Source organism: Syngnathus scovelli, chromosome 11, assembly GCF_024217435.2.
Source record: "Syngnathus scovelli strain Florida chromosome 11, RoL_Ssco_1.2, whole genome shotgun sequence".
NCBI classification, from domain to species: domain Eukaryota; kingdom Metazoa; phylum Chordata; class Actinopteri; order Syngnathiformes; family Syngnathidae; genus Syngnathus; species Syngnathus scovelli.
The window spans coordinates 6,143,795-6,159,563 of record NC_090857.1 but is presented as its reverse complement, the minus strand read 5'-3'; the positions used below and the strand labels follow the sequence as shown (position 1 = coordinate 6,159,563).

At 46.1% G+C, this 15,769-nt stretch overlaps 2 protein-coding genes across 5 annotated transcripts; both read left to right on the top strand.

The window, feature by feature from the left end:
* The first annotated feature begins 145 nt into the window (after positions 1-145).
* Positions 146-5,370, top strand: dcaf12 (DDB1 and CUL4 associated factor 12). The gene is made up of 9 exons (XM_049734493.1): positions 146-596; positions 1,503-1,790; positions 2,001-2,267; positions 2,388-2,448; positions 2,606-2,799; positions 2,901-2,966; positions 3,179-3,341; positions 3,412-3,590; positions 3,677-5,370. The coding sequence occupies exons 1-9, from the start codon at positions 537-539 to the stop codon at positions 3,833-3,835; spliced, it is 1,437 nt and encodes a 478-aa protein (XP_049590450.1). The 5' UTR covers positions 146-536; the 3' UTR covers positions 3,836-5,370.
* An 89-nt stretch (positions 5,371-5,459) lies between these two features.
* On the top strand, positions 5,460-14,369 carry ubap2a (ubiquitin associated protein 2a). Of its 4 annotated transcripts, none has more exons than XM_049734489.2 (27): positions 5,460-5,588; positions 7,000-7,137; positions 7,340-7,417; positions 7,539-7,649; positions 7,775-7,937; positions 8,018-8,104; positions 8,175-8,238; positions 8,365-8,462; positions 8,585-8,637; positions 8,744-8,814; positions 9,004-9,190; positions 9,263-9,530; positions 9,609-9,910; positions 10,001-10,227; positions 10,310-10,589; positions 10,679-10,718; positions 10,803-10,980; positions 11,087-11,132; positions 11,237-11,531; positions 11,604-11,695; positions 11,930-11,977; positions 12,058-12,151; positions 12,253-12,660; positions 12,803-12,907; positions 12,999-13,066; positions 13,219-13,410; positions 13,567-14,369. In XM_049734489.2, the coding sequence occupies exons 2-27, from the start codon at positions 7,042-7,044 to the stop codon at positions 13,660-13,662; spliced, it is 3,747 nt and encodes a 1,248-aa protein (XP_049590446.1). In that variant the 5' UTR covers positions 5,460-5,588; positions 7,000-7,041; the 3' UTR covers positions 13,663-14,369. The 4 variants fall into 4 exon arrangements, with proteins under 4 accessions (XP_049590446.1, XP_049590445.1, XP_049590444.1 ...); XM_049734488.1 differs by having other exon boundaries at positions 5,461-5,588; positions 11,927-11,977; XM_049734487.1 differs by having other exon boundaries at positions 5,461-5,588; positions 8,585-8,643.
* The last annotated feature ends 1,400 nt before the right edge of the window (positions 14,370-15,769 follow it).

The window sequence follows — 15,769 nt, the reverse complement described above, 5'->3', positions numbered from 1 at the left end:
CTTTTGTAATTGGATGTAAGGAGGGGATAGCGGCATGTTGATTTTAGTAATCATGTACCGGAGAAGAAGGCTATTGTGAGGTATCAAGATGAGATGTAGAGCAGACTGCTTAAAATTAGTAAATTTCAAAACACTAAAATAACCAACGGAAGATTATGAATGGCCGCGCGCGATCGTCGTGAACGAGCACGTATGACGGGCGCGTTCACGTGTGACCTTGTTTTTGTTGATGTTTAATGTGTCGGCTGCGCGCTTCTTGTCGTTGCTGACGCGACTCTCCCTGGGAAAAAGAACGCACCGAGGCTAGCGGCGCAATACTTTAGTGTTGATTTGAAAATACACTGTAAGTTAACGCAAGTCAATTGCCAACAAGCCTAGACAGCGAGGCAACGTATCCCGTATGTAATCGTCCTTGCTTGTCACCGGATGCCGCCAGCAAAGGCCACAGAACAAAATTGTTTATCGACATTTTATGATCCAACGTCCAGAGTCAGGTTTACCCTCCATGTGGGTGAGGGAATTGTGTGTGTCAGACTATGGCGAGAAAAACAGTTAGCAGGAAAAGAAAGGCAGGGGAGCCCAAGGACCAACAACAGGTAGGCGGAAACCGATAGATCTCACCCGCTAAGCTATCAAAACTGATGTTAGCATGCTAACTAGCTTTGTGCTATATGTGATCGGATAATCTGTGCCAAGGGGCCGAATCGCAATGACACTGGGACAATCTGTGTTGCCAAACCACTCGATAGCTAACGTCAAATGCATTAGACCATGTTTGCATTTTGTACATGTGCATGCGTTTATGTTGGCAAACGTTAGCCACATCAAAATGACTGCTAACGGTAGCCGAATATGTTGCAGGCTGATCAGTTATGAGGGGCTTGTTAGGATTTTAGACTTGCCCTGTTTAGGAAACAATGATGGGTGTTGCCTTTGGTGCCGATTGTTGCGCTTGAAGATCATTTCGAATTGTCTTAGCAGCCAGTTAGCGAATGGTCATGTTACCCCAAGTGTAGATCAGATTTTGTTGTGATCGAAATATGTCTCCCAAATCGAAGGACTGCATTGAATAACGTGATCAAATAGAGTGACCAACCTAAATTAGAACACTCCGATAGATATATCATAAAAGCTTTACTTTCAGTATATCTGTATGTATATTACTGCACTACCAGATCTGATCTGTGTCTGAAAAGTTACAGGACTGGCGTCACAAATGATAATTTTTAAGACAAAGAAAAGCAATGACTTTTCTACTTAAATGTGGGACAGATCAACCAGCATGTCTTTAAGTGCGTGAGAAGAGGTGATTATTGTTACAACTGATGGCTGCTTGACAATGCTCTAAAGATTCTTCAGTCAATTTAAATTAAATCAAAGTAATGATGGAAACATGGATGAAATGTCATTTTTTTTGGAGGGGAGGATGGGGTGTTACACTTACTTTAATGTTAACCATCTTCACTGACATTGTTCTAATTTGCTTACTTTTCCTCTATCAGCTGGGCTGGTGTCAGGCGCCATACAAGCGGAGTCGTGTCTCATGTTCTTCACGTCATGTGCAGTGGTGGCGCAGTCGCCACTCGGTGGTCAGCGCTCTCCGGGGCCGAGAGTTCCGACCTCAGCAGCAGTACGAATTGCAGCTCCAGCGGAGCCTGCGTGGCTTTGCGGCCGGCAGGCTCCCTAGCATCCTGAAGGAGAGGGAGTTCTCTCTTGGGTGCCTTAACAAAGTATTTGCCTCACAATGGCTCAACCAACAGCAGGTTGTGTGCGGGACCAAATGCAACACGGTGAGATGTTGGTCCAAGACCCAAATCATTTTTAAAGATTTGGAATAAATAATTATTTATGCTTTTTTTTTTTTCATCATTATGATTGAGGTATAATTTTTTCGCAACCAGGGGCCCAAGTAATGTAATGTATAATCACTGATGATGGTTCTTCGTATGTAAACCATAATACCTGTGTAATCAAATATTTTTTTTTTTTGTCCTTCACAGCTTTTTGTAACCGATGTCATGACCGGGCAGATCACTCGGATTCCCATGCTCAAGGACAGGGAATGTCACAGTGGAGGCTCTGTGGTAGGCGTGGTGCAGAATTACCACAACACTGCCAGCTCTCATTCCCGGCTGGACCAGCAGGGCTGTGGAATCCATGCTATTGAGATCAACCCCTCAAGAACCCTCCTGGCTACTGGGGGAGACAACCCCAACAGCCTGGCCATCTACAAGCTGCCAACGCTAGACCCTGTTTGTGTTGGTGATGTGAGTTGCCCGATCTTTCTCAACAACACTTCAATCGGGGGAATCACTAGACTTCAGTTCTACGCAATAAATGCACACAAATCTTTGTTTTGTTTTTCATGATGCTCACTTGTGTGTTAGGATGGCCACAATGACTGGATCTTCTCCATAGCATGGATCAGTGACAGGATGGCAGTGTCTGGTGAGTTCTCTCCATGAATGACTGGTGCTAGAGCTTTTACACAAGCTGCATCATAATGTCGCTTTTGTTCCTGCTACAAAGGCCTGTGGAAAAGTAAAAAAAAAAAAAAAAAGTACTTGCCGTAGGGGACTTGTTAACACTATATTCCCATTTCTAGGTTCACGAGATGGCTCCATGGGTCTGTGGGAAGTTACAGAGGAAGTAATGAACCAGGCACAGCACAGCCAGAGTGATACGGCCATGCCCTCCTATGCCCACATCTCCCACCGAGCCCTCAAAGACATCCCAAAGGAGTACACCCTTCCGTACAACTGTAAAGTCCGTGCTCTGGCCTTCAACAACAACCACAAAGTGAGTCTTCTCTTCAAACAGTCTCTTGATGGCTTCTCGGCCTGAATTCACACTGTGAGCTCGAGGTCTTATTTTTCCTGGTGTGGCTGATTTTCTTTCAGGAATTGGGTGCTGTCTCTTTAGACGGCTACTTCCACCTTTGGAAAGCTGAGCACAGCTTGTGCAAGGCAAGTTCACTGCACTTGTTTTCATGTTCAGGAAAAAACTAATGTCTGCATCAAAGATCACTTAATCCAGTCTTTGAGGGCCACAATACTACATGTTTTTAATGAAGTCATTAACTTGTGAATATCTGAGCCCGTCAAAGTCTGCATGGCAGTACAAAGTGAAGAGGATCAGATTCTGGTCTCATTTGTTATCCCTCATCGCTTGCCTGCAGCTTCTGTCTACCAAACTGCCGCACTGCAAAGAGAATGTGTGTCTGGCGTACGGGCAGGACTGGTCCGTATACGCTGCCGGATCTCAGGCCCACGTGTCTTTTTTGGATCCTCGTCAGCCGACACATAGCTTCAAATCAGTCAATTCCCGAGAGAGGGGAAGTGGTGAGTGATTCCTCCTTTCTAAAGAAACCTGCTGCCTGAATCCCTTAGAAAATCAATTGTGTGTGTGCAGGAATTCGTTCGGTGAGTTTTTATGAGCACATCGTGACGGTCGGCACCGGTCAGGGTTCGCTTCTCTTCTACGACATCCGCGCTCAGAGATTCCTCGAGAACCCTTTGATCCCAGCAGGAGGGTACTGGAAGTGCTCGGGAGATGGCATCCTCAAGCTCACCACAGGGAAAGGCTGGCTGGTATACAATATTTGGACTATTTGGATTTGCAAAAACTTGATTCCATGTGATCCATGCAATTTCACCCTCTTTTTTTTGTTTTGCAGAATCATGATGATACATGGAGGAATTATTTTTCAGACCTTAATTCTTTTCCAAACGCCGTCTACACGCACTGCTACGACCACTCGGGCACCAAGCTGTTTGTAGCTGGCGGACCGCTCTGTTCCGGCCTCCATGGCAACTACGCAGGATTGTGGAGCTAGCCTCGTTATCCTCTGCGTCACTGTATGATGACATCCTCATCCGCTTTTTTTTATCCAAACAGTCCCTCCGTTCCTCTCCTTGTGCAACATCATCGTCTCTGTTGGACTCAGGAGCACGACCTTGCCGCCAACCACATCCCAGCTCTGCTTGTACATCTTTGTGAACGCATTGTAACATTCTGTCATCCCTTGTTCCTTTCTTTTCGTCGTTCCACCAAACCAAGCCTATTTTTTTAATTTAAATAACATGAGCTAGGCATTTTCAAAAGCTACCAATGAGGAACGAAGAGGGGCTTTTTAAAACCCATAACCAACTGTAATAGTGACTCATACCATTTGCAATTGGTTTCATATGAAGTTGGGTTTATAGCATGTAAGATTGTTTGTACCGCACAGCATCCTTTGTAAGATATTAGAATCTTTTTGTGAAGACGTAACATTCGGTTTGCTTTTCAACTGGAACGAGTGGCAAAACTCAAAAGGGGGAGAGGAAAGAGGACTGAAGAATTTTCAAGGACCTAACCTGTGTGCAGTTTGACTTTTGATTGCTGGAACATGTTCAGTTCAGTCCCAAAACACATAAACGATCAAAACCAAAACTGACGATGATGGCCTATTCCAATCAACATTAGACATTTTGGGGAGAAATCATATAGGAGAGAAATGCCATGATTGCTAAATACAATGTTCTGTTATATATGCCCTTTCTTTTCGATTTCGATTTGAGTGACATACAACTGCTGATATAATTTGTTTCATATGTATTTATTTCGCCCTTATTACACCTTCATTTGAATGGCTTGGGGTGAACTAATTTTTGAATTAGTTTTGTTTTTCCCCTATAAACCTTTCTTGTTCGATCAGATTAGACCGCTTCCTGCAGTTTTGCACACTTTTTTGTGTTCATATACTTATGTCAAAGTCTGGTGTCAGCCAAATAGAGCGCTTTTTATTGATTTGGTTGACTTGCCTGTGATGCTGAGGAGGCTCAGTGTCTTGGGAAGAAGAACTGATAGCTCTGAAAACCTTTCATTCAAATAGAAACATTATTAAGGTGCATTGCTCGGTACTACATGCACGTGTCACAGTTGTAAAATTTCATTTTCATGTCCTCGTTTGGTAGACGCAGGGTAGGCTTGAGTTCATTTTTGGCCTTGCTGAGTCAAGTCTTTCTGTGAAAGACTGCCATAGGCGATTAGTTTTTCTTTTTTTTTTTACATGGAATATTTCATGAGTGAAAAAGAAAGAAAAAAAACAATTACATCCTCAGTTTCAACAAATAACCCCACAATTTAATGTGTATTTTATATAAATGTACATGTATGTGTGAAATACATAGGACAATTGTATGCATTTTTTATGTACATTTTTGAGGAATTGTGTGGATTGATGTATCTAATAAGTGATTCCCTGTTTTTTTTTATATATATATACAAAACTCATGAATGTTTTTACTCAGACGCAATGTGTATCTAAGCAAAAACATCAGAAAAACAAGTTATTGGATAATTAAAAAAGGTCAAATACACAATGTATATTAGAATGGTTGTCATTTTTAATGAGCAGGACTATGGTTGTCATTTTTAATGAGCAGGACTATCACGTACGCACGAACCATAAAAAATGTAGTTGATGTAACACAAGCAGAAGCAAAACAAGTTGTGGCCAGAGGACATCGGACGAGCATCCAACTCGGTCGCCTTAATCACGTGACCACCTTGTCTGCTGCTGGCTGAGTGAAGCGTGTTAGCAGGTAATAACGGGATTTTCTAAAACACGTTTTCGCTTATTTTGCGCCCAATTTATCAACGCGTTCAACTGTTTTTATTGAGTGTACTTAGCGCACGTAGTCGGTCGCCTGCCTGGGCGATTTTCCTTCTTCGAGGCTGTGAGAGGTGTCTTTCGCAATTTTTCTGTTGTCTTGGTTTCCCAGTGAGCAATGTCGTGATGGGATTGTATTCCGCTCTAAGGCCTTCTTCGTTTCTTTCGATACACTTTGCCTCGTTCCTTGTTGTCTTATTTTGGATGCTTGTGTAATCGGTGTTTGTAAGAATGACGTGATCTGAAGATAGGGCAACTCTTAAACGAGCTGATTAGACGATCGATTGTTAGCAACTCTGACCAGATTTAGATAGCATAATTGCTAACGTTAGCTTCACCCCAGCTGCCTCCGAGACTCGCTCGCCTGGTGTTAGCATGTTAGCGAGCCTGCCTCGCTAGCGAGGACAAAGAGGCCCCCGGTATCATAATCATCAAGTTTTTTGTTTTTATTTAACCGTGACGCTCCTACGACATGATTTTTCATCGCAAAGTCTAATGTAAATTCATTTTGTCACGCAGGGGCTTCAAATAAGTCATTCTATTTGGGTAATGTTAGCGTTACTCTAAACATTCGTCCCCTTGGCTATTCCCAAATAAAGGACATTCTGAGGAATGTTGTAATTTTGTGTGTATATTTGCTTGAATGTCACCCCTAAATGAAACTCATTTACTTGGGCTTAGGTCAGCAAAAACAAACCATTTTTAATGAATGGGATTAATTGTCAGGATCACGACAATAATAAAATCCCTAATGTCGATTTGATTTATAAATGATTGCTGCTGAAATGATTTTGTCAAGCATACGATTTGAAATGTTTTTGACTTAAATCAAGCCAGCTCCTTGGCGTTAGCTTTGTTCAGTTCAGCAGCCAATGGTGTCACTGTGTTTTTAATGACGTCACTCGGTCGATGTAAACTGCGCTGCTATTGTTCTCGCAACTGTCAGTGAGCAGAGGGATAAAAGTTAACTTCGCATTTACGTCGTGCATATTTGCAGAATTTGTATTCTATTAGTATTGTGCAAGAACTATCTGCTGGCGGGTATCAACATTTCATTAAGAATTTGCATTATGCATCCAAAATAACTATAAGTATGTAGTATTGTGTGCATCATGCCCCTACATTATTTCCTGCTGCAGAATGCAGGCACACACGGACTTTTTTTTTTTTTTTATGCAAGTAGACACTAGGTCACTCTCCCTCCTTGACCTAGATATTGAGCAATGCTGTTACATCACCAGACCAACTGTGTCCCACTGTGTAACACAAATATGTTGCTATGTTCTGCTGGAGCAGTGTGAACACAGTTGTGAGTTTTCTTTTGTTTCCTGTTTCCTCGGCAGGTTTTTCTATTTTGTACATACAGAGTTTTGTATATACTGTATATGATGAGCTCGCTGGGCAGCGAAAAGGCCCGGGGCCCTCGTGAAAAAGTGCCGCCTGCTGCCACCCACACATCTCAACCACAGAAACAGATACAGGTGAGAGTCTGCAGCCACGCAAACGTCGAAGGAACACACTTTTTTCCTTGCCGGGGAACATGAAATCATTATTACTGAAATTGTGAACAATATGTACAACATTTAAAGTAATTCATGAAGGCTTCCTTCTTTAAAAAATAAAATAAAATAGGGTGAAGCACTGTTTCGTCAACTGTAATGTTTTTTTTTTCTTGTGTTCCAGGCTACTGCTGAGCAAATCCGGCTCGCCCAGATGATCTATGACAAGAATGATGCTGACTTTGAAGACAAAGTTAATCAGGTACAGAATCGTTTGTCTGACAGTAATTTGTGTGAATGTTTAACAAACTGATGTTAGAAACCACTGACTCGTCTTCACCAAATGTTTACGACTTTTTTTATCTGCTTGGTATTTCCCTAAGCTGATGGAGGTTACTGGCAAGAACCAGGATGAATGTATGGTCGCGCTTCATGACTGCAACGAGGATGTGAGCAGAGCCATCAACTTCCTTCTGGAAAGCACCTCGGATATGGTAGGCTTGTGCCATACACATTTTCCTACCGTTTTGTTAATGAATTGAAAAACCTATCTGTTATTAACCAGCACTGAATTGCGACATGGCAGCTTTCAACTTTTTTGCTGCCGCTTTATGTTTAGACCTCATGGGAGACCGTAGGGAAGAAGAAGCCGCTGGTGAAGGAGGCTCCTTCGGAAAGCAAGGAGAACAAGGAAAACCGGGAGAAGAAAGGCGACAGGGAGGCGAGCAAGGGCCGTGCGTCATCCAACCGCAAGGGCAAAGGCGCCAATCGGAGCCGGCAGGGTATAACGTCTCGATACATCTCCTGTCCCCCACAACTGTCGCTGTTGTCACCTCAATTTTGGCATGCGCATTTGTATCAGGTGCTGCTCGTCCTGCAGAAAATGGCGTGGAGGTGACACCAGTGGACAAAGGCTCTGATCGAGGAAGGAGGGCAAAAGGTGGTCGAGGTGAGATGGGAAATTTTTCATTCCAAAATAGCATTATACTCATCACTTGAGTGGCTGATGTTTTACGCAGGCTCGGGCGGTCGCGGTAGAGGCAAAGGACCAGCTACCAGCAGGTTCTCAGCCCAAGGCATGGGGTATGTCAAAACTCACCCCATATTGGCAATTTATTATTTGATCACACCAAATAATTTATGAGACAGCTTCAGATGAGGCTTTCATTGGAAATCTGTAACATGAGTCCCGCATTTATTATTTCCCAGAACTTTCAACCCCGCGGACTATACCTCAGAGGCGGGGACAGGGACCACACAGAGTGAGGCTTGGGACACTGCGGCTAACAACAATACAGATGAAATGGGTTTGTGTTGCGTGCAAGGATACAGTCTTCGTTGATGAAGGTGGCATCTGCTCAACCTTTTATTGACACCCTCTGTGTCTTTCACCTTATCCGTCCCTGACATGTTGTTTACTTTTGTTTAGCTAACTGGAGGAACCCGGTTGAAGACTACGGACCCGAAGACTGGAGTGAGGATGTTAGTGTGAGTCTTCACGAAAAGTCTGTCAGCAAAATGACTAATGTATGACGTCATATTGTTTTTTTTTGTTTTTTTTTTTGGGCCTATATTTGTTTTATGACAGCTCTCGGAGACAAAGGTCTTCACTTCCTCATGCGCGCCACCTTCCGAGAATCATATCACTTCTGGCCAAAGGTGAATAACTGACATGTTAAATAAATTACAGTGTGGATTTTGAATGCATTAAGTTTGAATCAGCTTCCTTGCACACAAAAGTCAGCTCGGGATTGTCGAGTTCACACGTGACCCCCAAGAGCTTAAGCAGCAATTAAAATGGATGAATCCAACTTTTTTAACCGCTTTGACCTAATTGTCGTTCTGTAGTCTGGACCTAGCCTCTCTGCTGCAGAAGCCTGTAGTGGGTGGAAGAGAAGCACCCGCCTCCTCCTCCACCTCGCAGAGTCTGGTCTTCACCAACTCTCACCACCATCCGCCACCGCCACAGCAGCAACATCAGCCTCCCCCGAGCCGCAGCACTGCCGGTGGCACCAGCTATGCTCATGCTGCTCTGGTAAACCCACAAAAATATTTTGAAAAAATAGATAACATATAACTCATGCCTTTTCCCTTTTCTCTGTGCCAGTCATCAGTTCTTGGTGCTGGTTTTGGAGACCTCGGGCAAGCCAAGAGGCCTCCACCCAGTGCAGGAGCGCAGATACTGGAACAACTTAAGGGTCCGGGCTTGGGTCCTCTGCCGTCATCCCAGGTGGCACATCCTGTCAACACCCAAGGCAGCCCTTCAATCGGTCGCCTGCCGAGCCTGGGAGCGCCAGTACCTCCACACTCTTCGTCCAGCTGGGACATGAAGGCGCCAGAATCAAACGCCACCACGCTGTCCTCGCAGTTCAGCCGTAAGTTTTCTTGGCAAAGCCTTCAGCTGGGGACTGACGTACAAGCGTGCCTCACTGTATGTTTGGGTGCATCTGTAGGTGAGTTTGGCCTCCAGCCAGAGCCTTCGCTTGTGCTGAGTCAGCTCATCCAGAGGCACAGCGGCCCCTCCTTGCCACTGGCGCGCCAGCCCAGTCCACCATCTCAACAAGTGGCCCCCGCATCCGCCTCCTCTGCTCCCCAGCACAGCGGCACGTCGGCGCAGGCGGGCCCAGTCGCGGCGGCTGCTGGTCCCAAACATTCGGCCCCCGGCGCCGGACTGGATGCTCACGGCTGCGGGACGTCGCAGCAGCAGCGGGCACAGCTGAAAGGTCAAAAACGAAGGATACCTCCAACGTCAAAGGTAAAGTTGTTGCTGACAATCAAATGGTGCGCGACAGACGGTTCAGTTAAATCATAATGTTGGAGTGTGTAAACGTCTTTCTCGTGACAGATCCCCTCGACAGCCGTGGAAATGCCAGGCTCCACTGATGTCCCCGGTCTAAACCTTCAGTTTGGAGCACTTGACTTTGGCTCCGAGTCTGCTTTGCCAGAGTTTGGAGTTGTGGACAACGCTGTCAGTGCCGCATCCAGGGAATCCACGCCGGCCCCTGGCCTGGTAGTGCCCGCGTCAGGACCAGGGACTCAGAGTCAGACAAGCATGTACTCCAAACCTCTCGGGTACTGTTGGATATCATTGTTTTAAAATCGCACTGTTATCTCACGCAATGCGTCAAACAAACAACTCATTCTTGTCTCGTAGTGAGTCACTGGGAAGCTCTCTCTCTGTCGACCTCCCTCTGCCCCTGTCGTCGTCTGAGCCGGTGTATCACACGTCCTCGACGGCACTCCCCAGTCTTACGCCCTCGTCGCTCGGTCCCGTCAGCTCCGGCACTCCCCCCTCGTCATCTCTGACCACATCGACCATCTCGTCCTGTTCCGTACCTCCCTTCTCCTCTGTGGGAGGAAGCTACGATGGCTCCTTGCCACCTCAAGCACGACTGGCCTTCTCCCAGAGTAAAGAAACGCCTGGACCGGTTATGGTGAGGAGAAATCAGATACAGAAGTTTATCATTGACCTCTAATTGGTTTAAATTTAAAAATAAAAACAACATTTTTCCCCTTATCCTAGAATGGTCTGAATGGAGTAAGGACATCTGCAGCTTTAGACAGTATGTTACCTCGCACAAATCTATTAATAGTTCCCAGTCCATACAATTAGTTGTTTTCTACAAGCGTTGCCATACTGTGCTCAGTTTCCTCAGCAACCTCCACACCAAAGCCCGACTCTCCGTCTCTCAACGCCAACACCAACTGCGCTCCGCCACCCTCCTCCCACTTAACCCCCTCCACATTGCCTGTGCAAAGCTCCAGCACGCTCTCCAGCTTGGCACAGGAGCTTCCCTCAGCTGGCCAGCTCAACGCTCTCAACAGGTGACACGCTCGCACAATGACCAGCAAGCTTGATTTCATCGCGATCACAAAATGAGTGAACAACTTGAATCCTTTGGACAATTGTTTTTGTGCTTTGTGTCTGCAGCCATGTCAACAGTCATTCCTCAGCTCTCGGCTCCAGTTCTCTCACTGTAAGTGCATTTAGTAGCTTCTGGGGTGGGGGTGATGATGCCACTGTATAAAGATACCAACAAGCATACCGTACGTGGGCAAACCGACTTTGTGTCCTCCTCAGTACACAAGTGTCGACAGCAGCAGCGTGAGCGCTCTCACTCCCGCCTCTACGTCCTACACGTCGTCGCAACCACCGCCTTCGGCACTTCACTCGGTCCACAATAGCAGCAACAGTAGCAGCGGCGGCGGCATCGGTCACCTGGCGAACATGTCCGGCATGAGCAGCAACATGAGCGGCGTCGGCGGACTTCATTCCGCTGCCACCAGCGCGGCGCTGGGATTCGGCTCCAATGGAGCTACCGGCACATCCAACCTCTCTGGACCAAGGACCGCACCCTTGCTGTCCTCCTCCACTGGTAAGCAAGAAAAGAAAAATGTGTGCTGGTAATAGTCATCGGGTCGGGTAATGTATGTTATTTTGTTAACAGGTAAAGCCCCACCAAACTTGTCCCAAGGCGTTCCTCCTCTGCTGCCTAACCAGTATATCATGGGCCCAGGGGGACTGCTCCCAGCATACCCAGTAAGGGTCACTGTGCAGTGTTTTTGATAACAGCAAAAACTTCTCTATGCTCCTTGAGAGTGTTTTCATTTTGTGTGGCCGATGGTCTCGTATCGCAGATTTTCACTTAGAGTGGTTTGTAGTGGTATTCTGAGCTATTCAAAAGATGTCCACTTACTTCTCATGTACACTCTTAAATAAAATAAAAAAGCGGTTGACACATCAGATATGAAATATATGTATCTTTCACAGCAGATTTACGGCTATGAGGATCTCCACATGCTCCAGTCCAGACTACCAATGGTGAGTCTTAAATCTTCATCGCTCCAATTGACTTGAGTAGTTGCTTTGGACCGGGTCCCAATCTTGTTTTGTGCCCTCAGCCCTCCCTGCAGGATTACTATGGAATCACATTCCCTGGCCCCACCGCCACTCTGTCTAGCAGAGACGGGAGCCTTGCCAACAACCCCTACTCAGGTAGAGGAGTACTTTGATGGTCATTGGCCACATCTGTCTTCATCAATTTCATCCATACTTCTGACAGCGGGGCTGCATGATAAGTCTGCCTCTGTGTTCAGGTGAAGTCACAAAGTTTGGAAGGAACGACTCCACCTCTCCTGCACCACCCACAAGCCTGGCAGCCCAGCAGCAGCCCCCACAGGGCCAGAACCAAGGCCCGAGCCAGAGCCAGCCTCAGCCTCCTCAGGCCCAGCCGCAGGGCCAGCACCACAGCAGTCAGCAGGCCTTCCTGCCTCCAGGCTACAGCTACACGGGGCTGCCTTACTACGCCGGCATGCCCGGCGCCGTACCCAGCGCCGCCGCCTTCCAGTATGGCCCTACCATGTTCGTTCCCCCGGGGGGCCCGGGACCCGCCTCGGCCAAGCAGCACAGCATGGGTCTCAGCCTGGGGAACCCGTCTGCCAGTCCGTTCCAGCAGCAGACGCAACAGCAGCCCAGTGGCTACGGCCAGCACACCTTCAGCTCAGGTCGGTGACTGCGTATCGTAGTTTTTAACATATTGTCCATTTTTGGTCAGCAAATATATGAGGGCAGGACATTAAAAAAATAGTATTAAGTCTCAATGTTCAGGGCAAAAAGTCACAATTTGGTTGGTTCTTTCCTTTTTAGGGTATGAGGAGCTGACAGCAGGACCAGCCGGAGTGGACTATAGTAAAGGCTACAATTCCTCCTCTCAGGCACAAGCCAAATCTGCTGCTAGCGGACCCGGTAAAGGTAGGCGACACATTCAACAGCTTACCATAACTCCCCCAATTCGATCATTAATGTTTTGGGGTGTTGATCTCGTTTGCGGTGTCACTTGCAGGGGTTTCGGTGACATCCAGTAACTCCGGTGTGCCAGACATCAGCGGAAGTGTTTACAATAAGACCCAGGTGAGCCTTGTCCTCAATTTTACTTTCCAATCCAACTGTACTGAGTAAGTGAAGGTCCGTTGGGTTTGTACCAAGGCCAAGCATTTTGTCCACAAAATGTTGGGAGGTTTTGGTCACAAAGTTTCTGTATTTTCTTTCTTCTCGCCCTATAGTCTTTTGATAAGCAGGGTTTCCACGCAGGGACCCCCCCTCCCTTCAGCCTGCCATCTGCGCTGGGGGGTCCAGGACCCCTGAATCCTGGAGCAGCCCCCGGAGGTTATGCACCGGCACCCTTCCTTCACATCCTGCCTCACCAGCAACCACACTCGCAGCTGCTGCACCACCATCTTGCTCAGGATGGACAGGTAACACTTGCACTGAGCTGGTGATGGATCACAGACCCACTTGCAAACATTAATTGTTCTTGTGGGTTAGGGCTAGGGCAGGGGTGGGCAATTCTGCTCCTCGAGGGCCTGCATGTTTTCTCTAATATGTGCATTGTCCCTTGCTTCCATGTTCAGGGTGGTCCAGGTCAGCGTGGGCAGTCCAGCGGCCTGCAGCAGAAGAGCCAAGTCAATAAGTCGAGCTACGGCAGCTCCCCCTACTGGGCCAACTGAAGTCGCTACGCTGTGTGTATATGCATGTGTGTGTGCGTGACAGGATGATACATTTGTGTGTGTGTTGTGCGCGAGAGTGCATGCGGCACACTCATGCGTCTGACCGATAAAACAATGGAGGGACAAACCATTTTACAACAGAAGCTAAAACACACTACCACGGCCTCTCCTTTGCTCTGTATATCCCCTTTTCAAATTTATGTCTGTTGTATGTAAAATATATTTATGTATGTATTTATACAGTATATATGTATTAGTAGAACATGAAATGTGGTTTTCTGCATTTTGTTTTTTTTTTATTTTGAAGGGCATTTTATTTAAAAAAAAAAAAAGTGGAATGAGAATGCTCAATCATGAAGTTGGTGAATATACTTGAACACAAAGCATCATGTGATGTAGATTCCTTTTTGTATGCATACATGAACTGAGAACGATGTACATAGAATCTAAGCATCATTTTCATGGCTGAGGCCATTTTTTATTTTTTAGAAGAAATGTTTTTGTAATTTTGGTCTCCTGCATCTGTGAATCCTTATTTGAAGTGTGACTTGAGTTGATAGCTTGATTTTTTTTTTTTTTTTTTCTGCAGTTTTCCCTCCATCTGTCTGTCATTCTTCAACTTCTAATAGTTGGCTGCTCACCAGCCAGGCCTTGATGTCATTTTAACATTGGTTTAAACCTTGTCCAAATTAAAATGTTAAACTGTTTGAGTGATTCTGGTCTCTGTGATTTGTTTGCCTTGCACTATTACTGTAAAGAGACACACAAAGAAATCGAAATTACGTTCCCACTATCCCACGGTGACAAGACATAGTACACAATATACATACAAGTAAACAACACAAAAAACAATCTTGGAAAACATGTTGGAACGTGGCCCCGAGGACTAGAGCTTGACTCCTGTGACCTTTGACCATGATATTTCCCAAATAAAGTGGCCTATTATTAGGCACACTTAAAAATGGTGGCATACCTAATGTTGTGTCCGAGTGAGTCCCTCGTTAAGTGCAGGTGCGTGAAAAGTTTTAGCTCCTTTTGAACGTGAAAGTGGCTAAAACTTTTCACGCAGGTGCGCTTAACGAGGGTTACTTGGAAAACATGTTGGAACGCGGCCCCGAGGACTAGAGCTTGACTCCTGTGACCTTTGACCATGATATTTCCCTAATAAAGTGGCCTGTTATTAGGTACACTTGAAAATGGCGGCGTACCTAATGGAGTGTCCGAGTGAGTCCCTCGTTAAGTGCAGGTGCGTGAAAAGTTTTAGCCACTTTCACGTTCAAAAGTGGCTAAAACTTTTCACGCACCTGCACTTAACGAGCGACTCACTCGGACACTCCATTAGGTACACCGCCATTTGAGACTAGGGCTTGAGTGACCTTGGACCATGATATTTCCCTAATAAAGTGGCCTGTTATTAGGTATACTTGAAAATGGCGGCGTACCTAATGGAGTGTCCGAGTGAGTCCCTCGTTAAGTGCAGGTGCGTGAAAAGTTTTAGCCACTTTCACGTTCAAAAGTGGCTAAAACTTTTCACGCACCTGCACTTAACGAGCGACTCACTCGGACACTCCATTAGGTACACCGCCATTTGAGACTAGGGCTTGAGTGACCTTTGACCATGATATTTCCCTAATAAAGTGGCCTGTTATTAGGTACACTTGAAAATGGCGGCGTACCTAATGTAGTGTCCGAGTGAGTCCCTCGTTAAGTGCAGGTGCGTGAAAACTTTTAGCTCCTTTTGAACGTGAAAGTGGCTAAAACTTTTCACGCAGGTGCGCTTAACGAGGGTCACTTGGAAAACATGTTGGAACGCGGCCCGAGGACTCGAGCTTGACTCCTGTGACCTTTGACCATGATATTTCCCTAATAAAGTGGCCTGTTATTAGGTACACTTGAAAATGGTGGTGTACCTAATGGAGTGTCCGTTTGATTCCCTCGTTAAGTGCACCTGCGTGAAAACTTTTAGCTCCTTTTGAACGTGAAAGTGGCTAAAACTTTTCACGCAGGTGCGCTTAACGAGGGTCACTTGGAAAACATGTTGGAACGCGGCCCTGAGGACTAGAGCTTGACACTTATGACCTTTGACCATATTTCCCTAATAAAGTGG